Source organism: Amphiura filiformis, chromosome 3 (assembly GCF_039555335.1).
Source record: "Amphiura filiformis chromosome 3, Afil_fr2py, whole genome shotgun sequence".
NCBI lineage: Eukaryota > Metazoa > Echinodermata > Ophiuroidea > Amphilepidida > Amphiuridae > Amphiura > Amphiura filiformis.
Window position 1 is genome coordinate 59,270,858 of NC_092630.1, and position 23,028 is coordinate 59,293,885.

Sequence of the window (23,028 nt, forward strand, 5' to 3'; positions counted from 1 at the left end):
TATTATAATACTGTGATATCATATCCCTTTCCTACGTGTATTTCAAACACACCCCACACAAAATTGTCATAATTAGTCAAATTAACATAACAACAAAAACTAAGCCATATTTCAATTATTTCATCATATTTAATATAACTCCCAACTTTTTTTTTCACACACACATCAAAATCTATAGATGTATTTGAATTCAAACAGAATTGAGATAATTATTGATTGGCAAACAAAATACAAGTACTCTTTGCATAGTCCATCTCTGTAACCATGGTAACTGAAAGATGAATATTCAGTATATGGACTTGACAATAAGAACGTCAGATAACAGCATGTTGTAAGCCATTGAAATAAATGCAACAATATCTGGGTTTTTTTTGCTTACATGTATTTCAAAATCCTGTGAACTGTGTCTAGGAAAAATTACTATGATACTCAAAGAGGAATTAACCTTTTCAAGTTTGGTTTTACTTGAATGAATACTCACATCCCTAGAATTGGTTTAATTGCCCAATTCATGGCACACCCTACATTAGGCTTTAGAGCTGGGTTATAGTTTCTAAGTTAGCTGAATGTTTGGGTCAACTGTCGGCATTACGGTAGTCGGTTAGAGTTGGGATAGGGATAGAGTTGGGCTAGTTAGGGTGCACAATGAATTCATCAACAAAACACATTCATATAAAGACTTCAAAGTACTCTACGACTAGCAGGACAACAAACCTACTTGCATCTTGAGTTAAGCTTCAACTTGCTGCTATGTTAAAAGAGTACTTTGTAAACACAGAAACGGCATCAAAGAATTTTTGTCAACAATGGGAAAGTTGTCCTGCTACTATGAGGAATTTGTGCATATATGTTTAATAACTAGGAGAAAACTTGGTATGACCGATAATAATCCACTCAAAATAGCACTTTCTTTTTTACATGTTCATTAGGGTTTAAAAACTGCATCATCTGTACAATGTGGCCCAATCATATCCAATAAAACTTTGTATTAAAAGTTGAACTGAATGGAAGTGTACAAGTGTTTAGAAAATAGTTTTATAAAAAAAACCGGCCCAATCTTCTCTCATACTTTCTATAGGTCACAAACGTATAATGAAAAAAAACTTTATTTCTCCCACAGCTTTTAATTGAGAATATGACCTTAATTTTCTCAGAACCATATCCCAGCAAACACAAAGACAAGTTTTCCACTGAATATTTTTCCATTTTGACAACATTTGATCGATGTCAGTGTTTTTTCATATAAAACGTTTAAAAACATTTGCATAACCTTCATATAAACCAATGTTTATAAAACGTTTTGACCACAACAAAAACACATTCACAACATTTAAAAACACATTATAATGTGTTTGCTGTGTCTGTATCCTTTTTCTCTTGAAAGTACAAAATAATGATACTACCAGTTTCTACTTCAAATCATTGACTTGGTCTTCATGGATATGATCGGGTCACACATCGAATAGCAATTTACAGGGTTTCCCCCTTCAGCATGCTGTTTAGGCAACCATGATAATGTCTCCTTATCCCTGATACTCTTGATCCTTTGATTTGTTAAAATGTTATTTATAAATTTGATTCATTCAAAACTGGTCACATCCTCTGCCACAAGTCAGTTCCAATCTCATTCTAGGCTACACCTTACACAACTTTCAGAAATAGAGTTCAGTAAGGTAACATGCTTCAGGAATATTACGTGAACATCATCAACTCCTTGACTAGGTCAGGATAAACCAGTAATGTCCTGAATTTGTTTTGTAGTTATGTGATCATTACTTGGAAGTTTGGTTCTTTGTAAAATATTGCATGTTTTTTTTGTACAGTTATCATAACAGGGTCATGCGGTTGCATGGGTTAGTCGAATATACTGCCAGTGTCCCCTGCAGCAGCTGAAAAGAGAAAAGAAACAAAGTGGTGTTACAACTTGAGGTTAATAAAAAAAGGGGTACTACACCCTTTGATAAATTTGAGACTATTTTTTTATTTTTCTCAAAAAATAATAACACACTGGTAACAAAAGTTATGTATATTATCGGAACAAGGAATCCAGTTACTACACTGGAATTTCAAGACAAGCGGTACATTATTTATGATGAGAAAAGAGGTACCGCTGGAAGGTACCTCATTTCTTTTAAAACATATAATGAACCACTTGTCTTGAATCACTGAAATTTCAGTCCAAGTAATTGGATTCCTTGCCCCTATAATATACATATCTTTTGTAACCAGTGTGTAGTTATTTTTTGAGAAAAATGCATAATTAGTCACAAAATTGATCAAGGGGTGTAGTACCACCTTAAAGTCACTTCAATTTAGCCAAGTTTATAAGAACTAGTTAGCAGATGCTTACGTCAAGCATGTGTTGTGGCTTTTAAAAAAAGAGGAAAAGCACACACAAACTGAGGAATATGAGTAAATGAAAGAATAAGCAAGAATTCTTCTAACCCTCTAAAACCTGCAGGAAAACACTCATATATGAAGTATTGCCTGAAATCAGAAAATGTTTAATTGTAAAAGACAGGAGTTCATGTCAAATCAAACACTTACCAGCCTTCGCTTCTTCAGCTTGCTTACGTGCGTTCTCTTCATCACGGATCTTTTTAATCCGCAGGATTTCACCTTCTCGCTTCTCCAGGGTCTCTATAATACAACATCAAAATGGACAGTTACTGGCGGAGCTGAAAATTACATTGTATCCTGTCAATCTTTTTTTCTCATGAAAACAGTGTAAACATACATTCACCACCACCACTCCCACGCATTATGATGCATATACCTACTACAGGGGAAAGATTATGAATCATACTTCTAGAGCAAAAAAATGAATGTAGATTTCAAAGAATCAAGATGACTATAGCATGCACAAGGATGTTTTCTGTAATTTGAGATATCAGTGACAGCATATGATGGAGAAATCTGAAATCACCAGTTATGAAATGCAAAGCGATGGAAGGTACAGATTTAAAGATGCTGAGAATTTTGTGGAAGGATTACAAAACAAATGCATTTGTCAGAAGTCAACTTGGTGAACACATCAAATGTTTAGTAGGCCAGAAGACTGATCGCAACATACAATGCATTGCAGTGATTTGGTCACATCTCAAGAAGAAATGGCGACAACTTGGAGAAGATAATAGTTGAATAATAGTTGATAAAAGTTGAAGGACTTCACAGAAGAGGCAGACAAAAGCTCCGTTGGACAGATGGTATCAAATCCATATCCTTATGAATGCTTACTGTCTTGCATTGGACAGGCAGAGTTGCAACATTTCAACAACATAATCAAAAGGGTCAAAACAGGTCATCAGTCATCATCCATAAGGATGACGATGACAACATTTATCCGCAGCAGGCCCAATTTTGCGTCCAATGTGTGCACTCAATGTTTAGAAATCAATGGGGTCTGCTATGGGAAACATTGACAGAATCAAAAATGGCAACTCTTGAATCTGTATCTTCCATCGCTTTGGTTTCATAACTTACTGTACCGGTACTGATTTCTGTATCATATGCTGTAACTGATATCTCAAATTAAGAAAACATCCTTGCACAGATAATGGTCAACTTGATTGTAAACTCTATGCTCCATTTTGCTGTAAGGTATGTTTCATAAATGGCTACTGGTACCTTATTTATTGTGTTGACTGCTAAAACCAGGTTGGCCATTGACTCACAGTTTAAAATGGTAAAATGTGATCAGATTTTAATTGTCAAACCATGGCAACACACACAACAGCGCACACCTATCTTTGTACATTAGGTTATATGGAATATCCTGAAGGTGAGAGGCTGCATATTGTCAATTTGTTTTGAACAGTTCATGCTTATCAGTGGTGTGCCTGCTGGGCACCACCCCTGTTTCTTGTTTAAATCCATCCATTATAACTTTTTCAAATATTTACTAAATTTGAATTGACTAAATTCATATTGGTATTTTTGCAAGAATTTGTTTGGCAATTTTGCCCTGGAAAAACAAAAATCCAATTAGTTAATGGTGTATAAACAATATGATCTTTCTCACCAACTTACTGTACAAGTTTTACACAATGTAGGTTCAGAACACACCAATTTCTTGTTGACTGCTTTTTAATATTTTTTTCCAAGAAAGTGCTAAATATATACAACTTCTACAAATTTAAAAGGTAAAAACAATATGAAGGCGCTAACTTAGAAAACAATTGTTGGGGGAAAGAAATGGTCCTTTCATACCAAATTTACATGTACAATGTACAGACACACATTCCTCATCATGCACAAAAATATTAAGGGGGTACTACACCCCTGTGGTAAATTTGTGACTATTTTTGCATTTTTCTAAAAAAATAATAACACACTGGTAACAAAAGTTGTGTATATTATTGGGGCAAGGAACCAAATTACTACACCGAAATGTCAGGGACTCAAGACAAGCGGTTCAGTATATATGGTCGGAAATGAGGTACATCCTAGCGGTACCTTATTTCTTATCATAAATAACGAACACAGCTTGGCTTGGGTCACTGAAATTCCAGTGTAATATTGGATTCTTTGCCCCCTATAATATACATAAGTTTTCTTACCACTGTGTTATTAGTTTTGAGAAAAATGCAAAAATAGACATAAATTTATCGAGGGGTGTAGTACCCCCTTAAACCAGTTTAAATGACTTACTATTGTGCCTGGAGCCATATGCAATACCTACGAATAGGGCTGCATACCTGGAGAACTGGAAAAGAGGAAAAAGAAAAATGGAAGTCTCTTAGTCTTAAATTGTTCCTGTTTACAGATTACATGTAATAAGCTCAGCTTTTAAAATTCCAAATCATGTTGTTTTTACAACAAGCATGACAAGTAGAAATATTTGACTAAGGCGGTGTGAATTGTCCAGCACAAGTTCTTAGACAATTTTTAGCACTTTTAGAACCCGTCTTTACTTTGATTTAGTTATAATATTTTTTTTAATCCAAATTTTTTTTAGTGTATTTTCTGGAATGGGGAGCAGAGTGAGTGAGGCATAGACGTTCGCTTTTCGTATCTCTTTCCTTGTTGGAAAGGTATAACGTTGAGGAGATAGGAACATGTACAGAAGATCCGGGACCTACTCTGCCATGTTTGGCTGAGTAACGGTACATGAACACGGTCTTTTGTGCCTATGTAAATTAGTCATTGTGTAAAGCTGTGTTTATACCCAGACTGAATCATTGTCGCTAACTACACAAGTTATGTGTGCAATTGTAGAGAACGTTGACCGACAGAGGGTGTCAATATAGGCCTACGTCTACGTGTCGCCTTTGACAAACAGCGAATCATGCGCATGCTCAGCAGGCAAATACGACAGCGATTTAGTACACTGACCATGCGTGCAATTCAGGTTTCTCCAAAAGCGACTGAGTATAAATGCATCTTTAGAAATGACCGGCGATTGTGTGTTCTCAAGTGGGTTTTATCATGTTAATTAGTTACCTCGATCAAGCATTGAAATGCTGTCATTTTTTGTACTGGATCGTTCAAGCATCTCCAACAAATTTTTCAATGTAAGTGCCTCTGGCCCTAGTAGAAGTAAAAACGGATACTATGGCCAGAGTTCTAGGGCTAGTGAGGCATGAGGCTATGCCTGGTCGAGCACCCTCACAGACCCGAACGTAGTGAGGGTGCTTGGTATGTCCGCCATGTTTCAAATCCATGGATGGCCAGCATAATGGCCCGCAAATTTAAGCTTTATGAGAAGCCTGTTTTAGTTGCAAAATGAGAACACAGAGGGCGAATTTCTCGACGGGTGGCTTAGCAGTTGGCTAGTCTAGCCTCAAGGCTTAAGAGGTCGTAAGACCAGGCTTAACTGAAAACACGTTCCCCGAAGCACGGCTACCATAGCCTCGAGGCTTTGCGTTAGCCTGTGGGCCAGGCTTGTAGGATTAGCCCCAGGCTTGCAAAATTTGCATTTCTCGAAATCAGTCTTCTGTAGCAGTAGTCTACGCAAGCCTGTTAGGCCAGGCTTACAGCGGCTTTTCTTGGCCCTGTCTCAGAGCAGGTCTTAGGTCGTATGCCGTGGTCTATTTCAATTGACAAATTGCTTACATTTTAATGCAAAGTTTTTCTTTCATATTTTTGAGAAATTGAAACAGATGCCGTCTTTTCTTCAACATAGAGTAGGCCCCTGCAATAATTATTGTTCGATTTAGTTGAATATTTCACCATTTTATTATAGTGTTCATTCCAGTTAGTTAAATTTGCTGTTGCTATAAAAGGCCTACTCATTTTGAATGATGAACTTTCTTTTGGAGAAATGGGGCCAAAGGGTGCAATTAAAGCGTGACGCAATCTTTGGCGTGAACTTGCTGGTCGTGGCGTCTTCATTCGGAGAGGAAGGATCCTTTTCTGAAGTATTCGGATACCAAATTTAAATCAAGCTGCCGAATCAGTAAAGGCTTTGTTTTAAGGATTACTGATCTGCTTGAACCTAACTTGTAACGGGCAACAAATAGAAGCAACCCTCTCCTTCCTCATGTTCCTGTTCAACAAATATTGCTAAAACCTTACGATATTTTGCTACAAGACGTCCAAAAACCTTGACGTTCCACATGAACTTGTTCCCATGCTTTTCTCTTTTTTGCCCGGAGATTTATTATCAGACGCCTTGCTTTCAATGACATGAAGCATTGGCTGCAAAATATGCAGTAGGCCTAATTCAATTCTGTATGTATATTAATGTTGCCTGAGTGTGACTTTTTTCGGAGGCATGCTGATGGTAATAATGCCTTATATTTGTGAACGAAGGAACAGTTCTTGAAACGTTTGAATGGTCAAGAAACAAAATATCATCATCATCATCTTCATCATCATCATCATCATATCATCATCATCATCATCATCATCATCATAAACTATGCACTCATGCTAAATTCGCAAATAAAACATATCAGCAGTAGATAGCACGCACGATGGTTGTTAAATGCTTGGTTATGTTTTTGCACCAAAATTATCCTTAAATAATGTTTTACTTTTGACAAACATGCGTATGAATTGTTTGAAGTGTGAAACAATTTTTGCTTTAGGCCTACTTTTAGGGGAATCAAAGTTTCCTTTTCTGTAGGCTTGCAGTTTGACCCTTTTTGAAATGCAAAAAATAATGAGTCGAGTAAAAAGTATAAAACTATCATTCGTGCAAGCAGGACTCATAATAAAGTAAAGTGGAAATAAAATAATACATAAAAGACACAAAAACAGAAACAGAAAAAATACTAGTCTTGCATCAAGTTGTGTACGGTGTAAGCCCAAGCCCAAGACCGCCGGTCTAGGCTAGTCTTTTGCTTGGTAACCTTGTTAGTCACGATAAACCGTGAAGGACAACAGCTTATGCACATCTACCTCCAACTGCCTATACAATTAAGTCGCTGGTAGAAAGGGATGCGGTTGTCAAGCGTTAAGCCTACAAGGCCACTAAGACCAGGTTGAATTTATGTTCAAGAAATTCGACTACAGTTAAGACTCGGGCTTCGAAAGCGGGCTAGGCTTAGTAGCCTCAAGGTCACCTTAAGCCTAAGGCTTACTAAGACTCCTATCGAGAAATTCGCCCAGAGTGGCTTATCTTTAACCCACATTCTCAATCTCTCATGCCAGAGGTTTAAATAAAACGATCCCTAACTAATTATCAAAAGATCGTGAATGTAATTTCTTGAAACGTGCCGGCGAAACGATTTGTTTACAAGTAACAATCCTTGTTCCGACACCGATACCGTTCATTCGGCAAACCACGTGATCACTCAGGTGAACTAGGATTGGACGATCGATTGCGTGAAATTTTATCCAGGTTACCGGGCTATGCTTAAATGGCGATACTCTCGTCTTGGAAATATCTTTCAACCACGTTGCAAAATGATCGGAAATACACCATCAAGGCGACTCGATCGGTAAGCATCATTTAAGCTAAGGCTAAGGCTTAGCAATATTTAGTATTTCTTCTTTTGATTTTTCCGATAAAATTGTAGTTTACAGTTTTGATTAGTTTGATGAGAGTGGATTTAAACACCAGTCCACTAGCGCTAGCATATACTAGTAGACGTTGTAATTGACAATTTGACAGTTCCGCCGGAGGATAATGTGAATCCATATAAGATGTGGCGATCAATTTCACGATTAAAATCTTTCCTTTTTATAGGCATATGTAGGGCGGGCGCCGATTTCCATTTCTTGCTATCATTTAAAAAGCCTGAAAGCATCAATCCTATAGGCTATCAGTCACTTGTGCAGATATATGTTAACATTGGATTCCATTTCTTGTTTATTTTTCACTGATGGAAACGCCTGTTCTGTTGTATCTTGTATTGGTTGTATTTCCCACATATAGCATGAGGCACTGGTCATGCTGGTAGTCGAATTCGGAAGTTTCCTAAATTGACCCCTCTGTTCCGCCTTATTTTTCATGTTCATTCATAGTTTATCCTAGAAAAAATAACACATCTAAAAACACAACTACTTCAGGCATGCAACTGTGGGGTTAGGATCGTTAATAACGTTTCAATTTATGTAATAATCACCTTGATTAGTGGCGAAACTGCTGCCGGTGTTGGTGCCATGGCGAATGAAAAAATGGCCGTCACAATCTCGTCTTCTAACGGAGTTAATTGATATCCCTACATTATTATCGGTTTATGCAAAGGTCATTTAGACAGCGCATTTAGAGTTGCGAGTATTGAGTGTTGCCTTAATAGTACTAACTTTACTGAATTTGTAGGATCGCATTTATTCGATTATGTTTTTTGATGATTTCTACTTAGAGGAGTGTGGTACCGTGTTACTCAGGTGTTAGGGACCGTTCACAAACAGGGGGCCTGATGCAAAAAGAGGGGGGGCTGAAATTTTTGACCCTCCTAAGGGGAGGGGCTGAAAAAATGACCACAAATTTTGCTGGAAAAATTGAGTTTATAATTTTATGCTTTTCTATAGGGTTGACCCATAATTTTCATGTCAAAAAAGGGGGCCTGACATTTTTGAGGTCTGTAAAAAAATTTTCGCGATGACATTTTTTTGCATCCGCCCCCAGCCCCCCACCCTAACAAGTGTTTGAGAACGGTCCCTTACTCAACCAATTTTTTTTTTCAATTATGCAAAATATTGTTTGCGTAAAAGAATAAAAGTCATATGGAAATATAAATAAAAATTCCAACTGGCAAAAGACCGTACCTACAAAAGCTACAAAGGGTTCTTAAAGTTATTTAAAATCATAAAGGAACGTCAAAAATAGCGGGAAAAATAGACTACTAAAAAAATGCCCGGGGGCTAAGGGGTGGTGCAATAATTATGTGTACCCTGGGGGTGAATTATAGGGGGGGCAAAGATTTTTGGCAGGCCAGAAGGGGGGCAAGCTTTTGGCAGGTCAAAAGGGGTCAAGCGATTTTGGCAGGTCGAAAGGGGGGGCAAGCAATTTTTGGCACAGATATTTTGGGTACCGTTTCTATATTACGCCCTAAAAAGGCATAGGAAAGCATTAGGAACACATTCAAATATGCAAAATTTCCTGATCGCTGCGCTCGCATTATATGATAAGACAATTTCATGTTTTAAATTCGGGTTCCCCAAAATCGTGCATGTGTAAGGGGGGGGGCAAACCTTTTTTGGCACGTCAAAAGGGGGGCAAAGTTTTTTGGCACGTCGAAAGGGGGGCAAAGATTTTTGGCACGGCCAAAGGGGGAAAGCAATTTTGGCAGACCATTTTGAGAATTCACCCCCCTAGGGGGTACACACAATTATTGCACCACCCCTAATGCAGATCATTTAAAATAATGTCCACTAGTAATGACTTAAATCAGTGATTTAAAAAAAATCACGTGACTCAATCCTGATTTTTACTAGCTCTTTGGTAGCCTATAAGACTTTGGGGTGCAATTTTCATAAAACAGGTTTACAAATAGTGTAAATTCATGAATTTGCAGATCATTTGATAGTCAAGTTCATATTTTTAGCAATTTTGTGCATGTTTTAGTATTATATATTAGCTAATATTTTTGGGTCTCTTTTTCGCCGAAATTTCAATGATTTGTGGGCAGGGGGTATGTTTTCGGCATTTCAGCTGCACCCAATACAAAATGACGATCTACTGCAAGTCATGAAGACCGTAGTACTTATGATTGACACCCGGGATTGACAGTAACCTATTCTGAATGCAGAACTAATTTTTTGAGATTAAAAAAACTATGTTACCCTAGCTGTTTAGCCAATGAACTTAATTAAATCCTAACCCTTTAGTTAGTTCTAAGTGGCAATAAAAGTCAAATTTTGATATTAGGCCAAATTTTGGAGGGGCTAAAAACATGCGTTTTATGGTGTTTTTGGTATGCTGTGATAATCAAGCTCAAAGACTTTTTCAGGATATGGAATTTTTGGAAAACATTATCATTATCATTATCAACATAATGCAACATTAAAGGGGCATTTCGTGATCCACAGCCTCATCCCCCCACTTTTCTCAAAAAAAGTTGAGATTTTTTATATCACTGGAAACCTCTGGCTACATAATGTTTATGTACAAAATATTTCTTGCATATTAATTCGTTTAGCAAAGATATCGTGAAATTTGAATTTCGTTCTGGTGCACCAGAACGAAATTACAACGCATTGTCTATGGAGCTGTGTAATACACATAATCATGCATAACTCGCGAACACAAAATCGGAATCAACTGAAATTTTGGGAATAGGTTTTTTCGTAGATATCTCATGAAAAAATACATAAATAGAGGATGCTAGGATCACGCAATACTCCATTAACATAAAATGTTTTTTTAGTTTATGAGCAAACTCATAAGCCTATACAACACATTTTAAATGCTTATAGACTTAGAAATCATGCAAAATTGCATGTTTTTGGCACTTTTCCCCTGAAATATATAGCAAAACTATTAACATTTGACTTTTATTACCAATCAGAATCAGAATATTTTTTAATCCCCAAACTTAATTAATGCTGTTTCTGGAACTTAGAGAGTACCGGTACCAATCCAAATACGGAATAATCCAGCAGAAACCAGAAATCCTCAATTTCAGAGACTCATTTTGACAATTCCATGATTTTTTAATCATTTAATTGAATTTCCAAGCCTTTTCCAGTAACATTGGCAACAGGGGGAGCCGACTTTCAAGGGCCTAAGGAATATTAAACCAAAACTGTCTCTTTAATGATTATGTTGCATCGTCGTTATTACATATACATGTAGGGATTTTCAGAACCATGAACCAAGGTGACACGACAGCATTCAAACTGGCAACGTCATGACCTCAATTTAGTGGCCGATCGCTGAGAGCAGAGAGATGATTCACGAAACACGAAATTGCGACACTTACAGAAAAATTATGAATGGAAAAATCGGATTTTTTGTGTATTTTGCTGATCATGAGTGTTAAAGTATCAAAAAAGAGGTAATAAAAAATCTAGACCTTAGTACTGCACCACTCTGTTTAGTACCATGACGATCATATCAGGACAAGAAATGACGGAACAACTCTTCCTAACTTTGCTGGGATTTTCTATGACCCTTTTCTTCTGCTGCTTGCGCTGATAGTTGTACCAGGACATTTGGAATTTCTTTTGGGATACGAAAATTTTACATCAATCTTTTGCTGAAATTATTTAAGGTAAGTGAAGAGCTTTCTGTATGTTCATTTGTCAGCTTGCAATTATGTTCAAAAAGTATATTAAAATTATATTAAAAAGTAATGACCAGCACCAGAAACGTGTCATCATTATTCATGTCCAGCCAGGATTCAGATCAGCATGATCAGTGATCATGTCTCAGTCATGGTCTGATGGTTTCATGGTTTTGTTTTGGTGTGTGGCGTGTGATCATGTAGTACAAGGAACTTATACGATGTCCTCATTCACAAACTGATACTATCTGTATTGGCGAGCGGTCCGAATTTTGAGCCATAAGTTTACGTGGTGAACTAGTGATCATGCACGTCCCAAATGTTTACCGGCGAGATGTGACTATTCTCACTCTCGGTGTTCATGCTGCCGATGTGATGACAACTTGAACTTGCTGTGTCACTGACTGTCACTGTCTGAGCTCGAGCTGTACATGATGAACACGTTCAGAATCGTATCATGGCATGCCTTCATCAAGTTCATGGCATGACAAGGATTTTCCTAGCCCCTGCACTCCGTGCATCCGCCGGTATTCATGCTCGTCGAAAATTTCGCCAGGGTATTTTTAATTTTCAGATGAAGAAACATGATTCGCGAAACACACAAAAAAGGGGTGTTTTTTCAAACCATGTGTCCGCGAAATTGAAAAAAGGGTATTTTCATCGAGCAGCCTACGCATTTTTGCCAGAGAAGGGTATATTAGAAATATCGTTCACGTTTTAGCGAAAATAGGGGTATTGTTGAAGGGCAAATAATTCGCAAAATTGCTAAAAAAGGGATGTTTTTCCCTAAAAACTTGCGAAATGAGATGCAAAAGGGGTGTTTTAAAGTTCACCGACAAGCATGAATACCCACGCGGATGCACGGAGTGCGGGGCCGGGGGAAAATGCACAATTTCCCGAGAATGAAATACATTGTAGATGGTGGAAGCAGCCTGTGTGTACTGTACTGTACATGGTCAGTATTCACTCGGTCGGACATCCGGGAACATTGTCCCCTTTGTCCCCTTTGCACAAGCGCGCTCATACATGTAGCAACCAGCTCGAGAAAGGGGAACTGCACATGCGCTGCACATGCGAACACTGGTTTTACAAGGCTATTTCCCCTTTGTGAAGCTATTTCCCCTTTGTGAAGTCAGCCCGACCAAGAGAATAATTGGTCTCTCACTGGGGAAGGGGACTTATCTTTTCCAGTGAACCTTTGACAAGCGTGTACAAACGTGATGTTGCAAAGTCAGAGCTAACAATGCGTACACTCACTACAGTACAAAGACAAAAGTTCATTTTAAATAAATTTCCAATGGGCAACAGCAGATCGCCTCAGAAGCCAATCAGATTCGACAAGCGCATTTCAACGCAGTAAATATGTGATGTAGGGGTAGGCTTAATTAAAATAGGCCTACGGCTATGCTCTTGACAGACTTGTCAAGGTTTAAATTATAGTTAACTTTGGGCTGGCCTGGGGGGTTACCGTTTGGCCCCCATCCCACCCCAAAAAGGATTTTGTATTTCATTTTTGTGATTACAAACATCAATTGATTTTTGTGTGTGGGGGGGGGGGTTAAGATTTCCTGGGACTCTGGCTGGGAGTGATGAAATTTCCAGGGAACAAAACTATAGGCATATAATGTAATTTTCCCAGAAACAAGGACAGGTGTGCAAAATATATTCTTAATTTTTTCACACTATTATCATGGACCAGTATTTAATTGTCAACATGCACACCAGTATGTAAATTTTGCAAGTTAGTCCTTTTGCACCCAGTCTCAGACACTGCCTGATTTGGGAGTCTACAAAATATGTATCCTATTAGATGTATGTACTACTATGAGGGAATCCCCATCCATAGCAATTGTTTCTAATCATTCTGAATGCAAGAGAAAAGAACTTTAATTAAAAAAACAAGGAAATAAATTAAATAAATCAGTAGCACACACACCCACTCCAAAGTTACACAAATTATATAAAATGACAGTCCCTGAGGGTACGGTAAATTTATAAGTAAATGAAATTAATTTCAATTTTCAAAAATTATGAATTTTGGTATATTGATGGGTCAAAATTTCTTGCAAATTTGGTACATGGGTCCACTTTCAAATTCTCAGCAGCATACCCCCCCACCCCGGCTCATGTACTGTATTGAAAAGTCGCTGATTTGGCACTTATTGGTGGTTAATGGAACGGATGGTAATATTAATTATTTTTAACATTAATTAATACATTGTACTAATCAGTTTAATCTAAAATTAATAATTTATAAAAAAAGGTGTTTATTTTAATACACTTTACATTGTAGCTCAGGCAAACAAGGTCTTGATTTGAAGGTTTGGGTGTGTAAATTCAAAAACCTGGGTGTGCAAATTTAATGATTTGTGTACAAAGTATAGGCTATGTTGGTAAAAAGTGGGTGTGTGACTTACACATTTGGGTGTGTAAAACACTCCCTACACAGCCGGCTGCCTAAGCCCTTGCAGGCAAACAAAATGCATGTTGTAACATCAATTAAATGTGATGAAAATTAAAAAAAAAAAATTCATGATCATTTGTTTGGGATGGTGAAATATTTAATAATCCTTTTAATCCCCAAATGTTGCTTGGATTTTCAGTATGATGTGTGTGGCAGTTGTATTGTAAGTAGGGCTACAAGTTGTAAAAATGGAGGAATCTGGATGTTTGCGATTTGCAATTGTATGAGAGTTGTTTGTTTGCTGTGCACTCACATTTTTTAAAAACAAACAGTGATTTTTAAACATGTTCATTTTCATGCATTTTCCAATTTTTTGGACAGCTAACTGGATCAATATACAAGATAAAGGTAAGATTTTGGTTTTATCATTGAGCTCCTTTGACTCTAGGAAAGCTTTGTAGAATATTTAGAATTTCCATCAAAATATGCGTCAGTTACCTAAATTATGTTGAAACTTTCAAATTTCAACCATTTTTGAAGAATATTTCTAAAAGGTGGTCAAAATTTTAAAAAAATTCAAAATGTTTCCTAGATCTTTCCATTAGTAGTGTTTGAAATCAGTGACAAAACAATACACTGAATTTGACTGAAAAATAATAAGTTATGTTGTCCAAAAAATGTGGATCAAAATCGTGCTTTTTTTACAATTTTCTCCAAAAGTAAGCATATTTACATAATTATAAATCTGATACCGCAGTTGGATTTGTATGTTTTTTTCTGCACTTAGAATTAGATAAACAATTTAGTAGTAGTTATGAGGCCAAAAAAATTAAAGTTACATTGTACATGTACATGTAAGGCCAACCTCAACCCTGGAATTGTGGAAACTTTTTACTTTTAGACTCAAATCTGCTAAATTGTTGGTCTAAAGTAAAAGTATGATCATACAATACATTTATTTGGAATATTGGCAAACACTGTGATGTCAAATTTTGGTAAAATGCTCACTTTTGGAGAAAATAATTATATGCCCCCGGAGAGGGATTCTGAAAGATGGGGACAAGCAATTTTTGGCACACTGCATACAGTACACAACACGTTAAACCTAATTCATCTAGTGCTCAAAATTATGCTTAGAGTTTGCTCAGAATTATACTTAGTTACATATATATAGAATGAAATGTGCCTCAAAATCATGAAAATGGCATGTCAAAAATTACTTCCCTTCCTCTTGACCTACATTGTACCAAATATGGCTTTCCTTCCTTGTCCTGTGCAGCTAGAGAATGGCTTGCATGTCAACCCCCTCTGGAGCATGTGTATACATACAGCCCCTTGATTTTCTTGTTCTTTGTACAGTATGTACAATTCCTGTTAAAAGTGTTAGGTAGTTCAAGTTATGGCTACATGTATTAGCTATATTATGACCAGAGTAGTTGATAGATCAGATTGATAAATTAAAAAAATTGGGTCAAGTCCATGTCTGACAGGAAAGTAATAATTAGCCAAGTTAAGTTTTGTGTCTGGTGTTTTTCCAAACCACCAAGGGGAAACCCAGGGGGGGGGGGGTAACTACATATGTACCATTTCAACTAAAAGGCAGGTCATCTAGGGGAACATGACCAAGCAGTCTTTGCACTCAAATATTGAGACAAATAAAGCTGGGGTACAAGAGGAATGGTACGGGTTCTATGTAAGGATATCCCAAGGCTTGTTATAAGGTGTGTCATTTCTACCCCATGTGCATTATTTGCCTTGGGAAATGACCAAAACCTTTGTTTAAAAAATATTATTGACCTTAACTCAAGTATTGCAAGACCTATGGAAATATGAATGCAATTTTTGGCTTCCTTGACTCATTTCCTATACATGTAAGATCAATGTAATTTAAAATATTAAGAAATTCCAGCGTTTTAGTCAAATGGTTCCAACTGGAAACATTAAGCTCCTGCAATCCCACTCACTTTAATTGTGATCAGTACAGTGTGCCAATGTTAACTTGTTGGTTAGAAATTTCGAGATTACTTTTTTTTTTGGAAAGTATCAAAAGTGTCTGGTGACTAGGGATGTAAATTAACGGTTATTTGTCTAACCGTAAAAATTTAACTTTTTTTAAAATAATTTTTATAGTTTTTTTAATTTTTTAAAGTTAGTTATAGACCCTAAATTTCTTGTTATTCAAGGTTTTTTAACATGCCCCCCAAAAAATCCGGATTTTTAATTCAAAAATCACAAATTTCCGGCCAGAAATTTGTATTTTAAATCGCATTTAGCGATTTGCAATCATGATAATTAGCGTATTTTTGGTAGGAAAACAGTTGGCAACCCGAGATCTGAAATATACCGCGATGGTTTGCAAATGCATGTATCCTCAGTATTCTATCGTGTTTTAAGCTGCCGGGAACCAGTGGAACCAAAACAATATGGCGGCGCGCGATCGGTGTGTTGTTCAGTGGTGAGACACTGCACTGCACATTTGTAATATTATCAATTGTTCTGTTTTTCTCCATCGGGAACCCTATGGTGCACACTGCACATTTGTAATATTATCAATTTTTCTGTTTTTTTTCTGTTTTTCTCCATCAGGGACCCTAGGGCGCACATTTTTTGTCCCTCCTCCCTATCACCTCACTCCCACCAATCCAGGTGCTACCACTGCATGTACATTTAAAAAAAAAATGCAACATTCTTTCAGTCCAAAGAATTTTCTTCAAGTTTTCAAAGGAAACCATACCCATCAGTCTATGCTTTGAGAGATCTCTCTTTTATTTGACATGATTTTGTAATTTTTATCAGTGATTTTACTCTTAAAATGAAATTGAAGGAATTTCTAAGATTAAAAAAATATATCTTCAAACTTATCGATAAAAATACATTTGAGTGACACTGACGTAATGCTTTGGCCAACGTAAGGCTGTTGGTGTGCACCAATTATTCTGTCTAATTACTCAACATTCTGTTATTTTTTATGTTTGTTCACACAGTTTGGAAGTGAGAGGATAAAATTAGCTCGTGAGGCTGAAAGTAATGGTGAGGATGCAGCTGCTGCTGATGATGATGAGGAGGAGGAAGAGGAAGATGATTCTGTATTCAGTGGCAATGGGCAGGTTGTTACATCCATTCCAAACGTTGAGAGCCTGAGTAAGTAACAAGTGCTATTTATGTACGCTACTATAGACTTTCTAGATGTTGGGATATGAGCAAAACTTGTTTCTAGACTTTGATATAATTTCACCTCAAAGTGCAGGGCTTTTCATTTGAACTATTTACTTGATCTGTTGGACAGGAAATGACACACATTACAGTATAAAACCAGAATTGAGCAATCAGGATTTGGTAACCACATGGGTGTTTACCTTATGTGGTACATGTATGTAAAGTGTTAAGAAGACAATGATATTTTTTCAATAATGTAAATCAATACCATATACCATTGTATACTTTTATTGAGACAAGAATAAAACATAACTTGTGAAATTGTTTGGGAGGTGAGAGATGATTGTAAAAATACATCACCCTTTCAAATTCTATTTATAAAGCCTCTGCAAGACTTGTAGTACAGTATCTTTGAAATAAAGGGGACCGTGAAGCCGGGGGTACTCAAGTTTGGTTTTGGTAGGGACGTGCAGCTGAGATTTTGGAAGTAGACCCATAAATATACCAATTTTTCAAGAAATTTGGACCCATTTATATACCAAAAGTCAAAATTTTCAGCCGAATTTACCCAAAATTGTCTTAGTTTTTACAAATTTTCCCAAAATTTTGGGAAAATTTTGAAAATTTTGGCTAGATTAAGGAAAAATTGGGCTGTTTTCCGAGAAAATTGAGAAAATTTTGAAAAAAGGACCCATTCATATACCAAAATAGGCTTTGAAAAGGGGCCATTGATATACCAGAAGGCTGAAAATGCTACCCATGTTTGCGGCACGTCCCGTATGGTCATTTGTACTGAGTACCCCCGGGCCGTGAAGCTTTTGTTTAACCTCTGCATAGAGTCTGAGAGGGTTCATAAGATGATTGTAATTTTGAGGAGGTGATTGCATCGTCCATTTAAGGGGGTACTACACCCATTGATTTTTTTTTGCTTTTTTTTTGCATTTTGTGAAGAAATTACAAAAAAAAATTGGGCAAAAGTGGTATGCAAAATGAAGGGCAAATCTTCTCGTTTTATTGGTGGCATCGGTATCAATGTAGCTTACATGCTTTTGAAGATAGAAGCCAAAAGGAGGTACATCACTGATGATTTAAATTCACTTCATTTTGGAAAGCTTACTATCAACGGATTTCGTTAAAATTTTGGATATGTGTTGCTAACACATTAGGGAAATAATGTTGATATGTAAAATGGGAATAAGTGGTCCCTGATTTCTTTTATGACTTCATGAACTTGGTGCTCCACAACTATCAAAAAAAAGCGAACCGGTTAAAATGCTTCTATTTTCAATGTCGAGCTATATTTTGTATTTTGAACTTGCGACACTGTGTCACTGAAACTTAATTAAGCCATAGGTAACAGGTTACCACAACCACACTACAGCAATGTTGAAAAAAATTGTATTTTTTGTCACCTATACCATCATATTAGGTAGTTTTCCGTAAGCTTCATTTTTGTGATTTTGGTAACTATTTTATATTTATTTGCCCAATCCATCTCAACTAGGCAATCTAAATTGTACTCACCATTTACATCCCAAGGTATTTTAGTATATCCACCTCACACATTTCCATTATATATCCGGCCGTGTGTTTTGAACTCGATCATTTGATTCAACGCGCACACACAAACTCTTTCCCATAGACTTTGCACATACCGCCACCGCCTCAACCGCCACCGCCTCAACAACCACCTCGGCCATTCTGAACTCAAACAACTGTACCTCCACTATCTTAGCTGATAAACAATTCTCCTTTGGAGGTCTGTTAGGGCACTCATTTAGCTACAAAATGACACCAAACATTCTACAATTTACCTTTTGTTTAAGCAGAGATATAACAATTTGAACGAGTCTCGATTTGGAAAAGCGTAACAAAACCACCATTTTTGGGTGGCGAGTTCAAAACGCGTGGCCATCCAGTAACAGACAAAATATCAAAATTGATGCCTCATTATGACATGATATCACAGGCTATCACATGTATTCCAAATTGATGCCTGAATTTGACCTGAACCAATTGACCTATAACCTGACCTTTGATGACCTTATAGCCTTTTTTAATCTCTTTTCCTAACAACATATTATAGAAGATATACATACATGGTGTAGTATTAAATTGTCTATGTGGAAGAGATTAGGCCTATTTAATTTATTCAGTGTTATAATCAGTGAGTACATTTCTATAGATAGTATAACAAAGGATTTAATGTATTCTATTCATGTATTCTACTTGGACATGTTCAATAGAATAAATTATGGTTTGTTATGAAACACACATCTCAGTTACCAGGATACAGTAAACAAAAAAATATATAGGGCTAAAATTATTTTCTAAAATGGTTTAAAACCACTTTGTACAATGTATGTAGAGATATTTTATAAGTTCAGGACATGAGTTGATGAACATATAAATATACTTCATAAATTTGCAACAAAAAAAAAAGAAGATGGGTACTGATGAAAATCAGGGTATTATATCGCCTTAAAAACATACTGTAAGACCTATTTGTACATTATCGTAGGAAAGTAGACGAGTTGTGTTTCATTACAATGTTCAGTTTAATGTAGCCTTTAATACGATAGCCTCTGCGTCCAGAAAATGTTCAGTCTTTTAGGGAACTAAATTTAAGGGAGGGCTAAAAACCGTCTATTATAGAGACAACTTTGGGAACTGAGAACTGATTTTCGGGCAAAATAGGGGCTTGAAGAACTGAAATTAGGGCCAAATTATAGGAATAAAAATTTCTACATTATTTCCAAATTTGAGCTTAAAGAGCTGCAATTGTCAGAGCTTGAGGCTCAAAGAACTGGAGCAGATCCAAATGTGGGGCTTAAGGAACTGCCGGAGAGCCTGAAAAAGGGACCCTTGAGCGCCGCACATACCCGTACCACCTTAACATGTGAGTGCCCCCAGGGAGCACACTCTATATACAAGAGTGTCTGTTTAAATTTGGGAACAAACAAAGCTAACTTTAAGAAGGTGTTAAAAAGTAACTTCAAATGCAACAAACCATAAAGAAGTGGAAATCACAACATTGGATGGACCAAAGTAATAATAGGCAAATGTGAAAAAATAAGGAGGGAGAATGGGAGAATCAAGTATGGCACACCCAAAATCCTTGGAATATATGCCAGACCCTCTGAAGACAAGTTTGATGCTCTAACAATTGAGCTACATGGGCTGTCCTTGATATTTGATTTTCTAAACTGATAGTCATCATCATGATCATTGAGGGATTTGCGGGGTCATGTACATTGTAAATGTCATACTAGGCCTGTTATCGACTGTCGAAAGTATCGATAGTCGGAAAATTCAAAGACTTCCGACATGTTGGAACACTCAATGGTAGTATCGACACACAAACGATGCACCGTCTCACATCACTAGCCACTGAATGCACTATCCGTTTAGAAAAATCACTAACCGTTTAAACGTAAACAAAATTTTTAATACTCTCTCTAATTTTGTTACGCTACATAGACATTGAATAGAAATGCACACATCATTGTCAGTGGTACATGATTGCCATTCTTTTGTGGTACCGACTGCCGATGTCAATGACTGTCAGTGACTTCTTGTAGAAGAAGTCACTGATTGGATAGAAGACTTTTATCCAACCAGGGATGCTTGGTCACCGTCAGTGACAAACACCAACCCAAATAATCAACACAATTGACAGAGGAAGGCGTGGCCTAAAGTAACTTGCTTGATATTCTCCACTCTTGTACATGTATTCCCTAGTGGTATCAATTTTTGTTGTTGCTGAGATCATCGCTAGTGATCCACCCCAACCAATCAAATTTGTGCCCTCTGTGTGTCTTGAAGTCACTCACGTGGTATCCAGTGACCTGACGATATGTGAATAGAAATTTAATTTATTCCAATAGTATGCTTTTTAAAAAAGAACCCAGACAGATGAAAGGTAAAAGTATACATCACAGTTTCAGCTCTGAGTCTGATCTTGTTTAGTATTAAAAAAACAAAACAAGTTGTTTTATAGAAAAGTAAGATTTGTTTCATATCATTATCAAATAACATATGAGGTTAAATGCTAAATATTTACCATATATACTTTCCCCCCTCCCCTCACACTCCATTTTCTCACCTCTCGTCTCACATTCTTTGAATCCTCTCTCTCTCCCCCGTCTTCTTAGCACCCCACCCCTCTCTTTTTCCATTTGGTCGTAATTCTTTTCAACCCCTCTCTTAACCAGTTCCCCTGTCTCACCCTGGGTCTCACCCTTCTCTCCACCTCTTCCTCCCATGCCAGCTTCCGAATCTCAATCTCCTCGCTCATTCTTTACTGTCCCCCTAGCCCCCGCTATCACTTTACTGTCCACCAAACCCCCTCACTTTACTACTGTCCCCCTACCCCCTCGCTCTACTTGAACTCTTCCCCTACCTCCTCCCTCTCACTTTACTGTCCCCCTACCCCCTCGCTCTCACTTACTGTCCCCTAACCCCCTCGCTCTCACTTTTCTGTCCCCCCCACCCCCTCGCTCTCACTTTCCTCTCTCCTACCCCCTTGCTCTAACTTTACTGTCCCCCTACCCCCTCCCTCTCATCTTACTGTCCCCCAGCCCCTCGCTCTCACTTTAGTGTCCCCTACCCTCTCGCTATCACTTTACTCTCCCCTACCCCTCGCTCCCTATCCCCTCGCTCTCACTTTACTATCCCGTTCCCCCCCCCTCTCGCTCTCCCTCTCTCTCGGTTGATATTCTTACTTTATTTTAATACCCAAAATAAATTCTAAATTAGCTATACTCATCTCTTGGGCTCTAGACACACGGCGCCATGTGATGGTGCCAATGTGTCTAGCTCCCATGGTGTGTGGTTATATTTTTGATGTCTTTTGAATTATTCATGAGGACAATTTGACAGTGACTGATGATGTCGGTGACATGATTCTTATTCATCCAATGATACTCGTACAAAAGTCTCACATAGCAGTGATGATAAAAAAATGACCAATAAAGAATAATGCACTAGGACAAGCACATATATGTGTAAATATCATGTCAGTGACATGGGCACCTCAACCAATTACAGCTTTGGAATATCATGACATAGTGTTCGCTATTGTGCAGATCACGTGGGGTAGAGCAGTAATGCCACACACACGTTCTAGAGCATTTGTTTTGATGAATATTAGGTAAGCTTAATTGGAGATATTTCCCACGCTGTCAGGTTGTTGATTGTCGATACATGTCGATTGTCGAAAGTATTTTCTTCCGACATGGCGATACACAAAATCTCTATTGATAACACCACTATGTCATACATTAAGGGCTGGGGTATGAACGTTTGGACAGTATTTATTTTGGGACATTAGAGCACATCAGACATCGAATTGCATTCTGAATACGAAGAATGTCATTCTGATATCAAATAATTTTGATTTTTTGAAATTCGCAATTTAATGCACATTTTATGGCAAATCATTAAAAATTGATATTTTTGATATTTAACAGTACTTGAAGTAAACTTTATAAATCTGATGATTTATACGGTTAAAGTGTATGTAGGTGGGATGAAAAGCCGACGATCAATTCAAAATTTTGACCTTTAAAGATTGAAGATATGGATTTTTTCCCAAAACACCAAAAAAATTAGGTCTTTTTAGGAAAAAATCCATATCTTCAATATGAAAGGTCAAAATTTTCAATTGACCGTCGGCTTTTCCTCCTGCTACATACACTTTAAAATATATCATTAGATTTATATAATTTACTTCGAGGACTGTTATATATCAAAAATTTGAAAAATATCAAATTTTATAATTTGTCATAAAATTTGTATTATATTGTGATTTTCATAAAATTTGTATTATATTGTGATTTTCAAAAATGA

At 37.1% G+C, this 23,028-nt stretch overlaps 1 protein-coding gene and 1 long non-coding RNA gene across 2 annotated transcripts in view; one reads left to right on the forward strand and one right to left on the reverse strand.

Annotated features, from left to right (window-relative positions):
* Positions 1–1,557: 1,557 nt before the first annotated feature.
* On the reverse strand, positions 1,558–8,640 carry LOC140148842 (uncharacterized). The gene is made up of 4 exons (XR_011858531.1): positions 8,514–8,640; positions 4,651–4,705; positions 2,548–2,640; positions 1,558–1,889 (listed from the first exon to the last, which is right to left on the reverse strand). It is a non-coding gene; the product is annotated as an uncharacterized lncRNA (long non-coding RNA).
* A 2,870-nt stretch (positions 8,641–11,510) lies between these two features.
* Positions 11,511–23,028, forward strand: part of LOC140148844 (glycerol-3-phosphate acyltransferase 3-like) — a gene marked incomplete at its 5' end in the record, with an annotated part of 39,273 nt that continues 27,755 nt past the window's right edge. The window contains 3 exons of the mRNA XM_072170928.1: positions 11,511–11,606; positions 14,404–14,430; positions 17,007–17,163. Of these exons, the coding sequence (XP_072027029.1) occupies positions 11,511–11,606; positions 14,404–14,430; positions 17,007–17,163 (280 nt within the window). The remainder of the gene's footprint in view (positions 11,607–14,403; positions 14,431–17,006; positions 17,164–23,028) is intronic.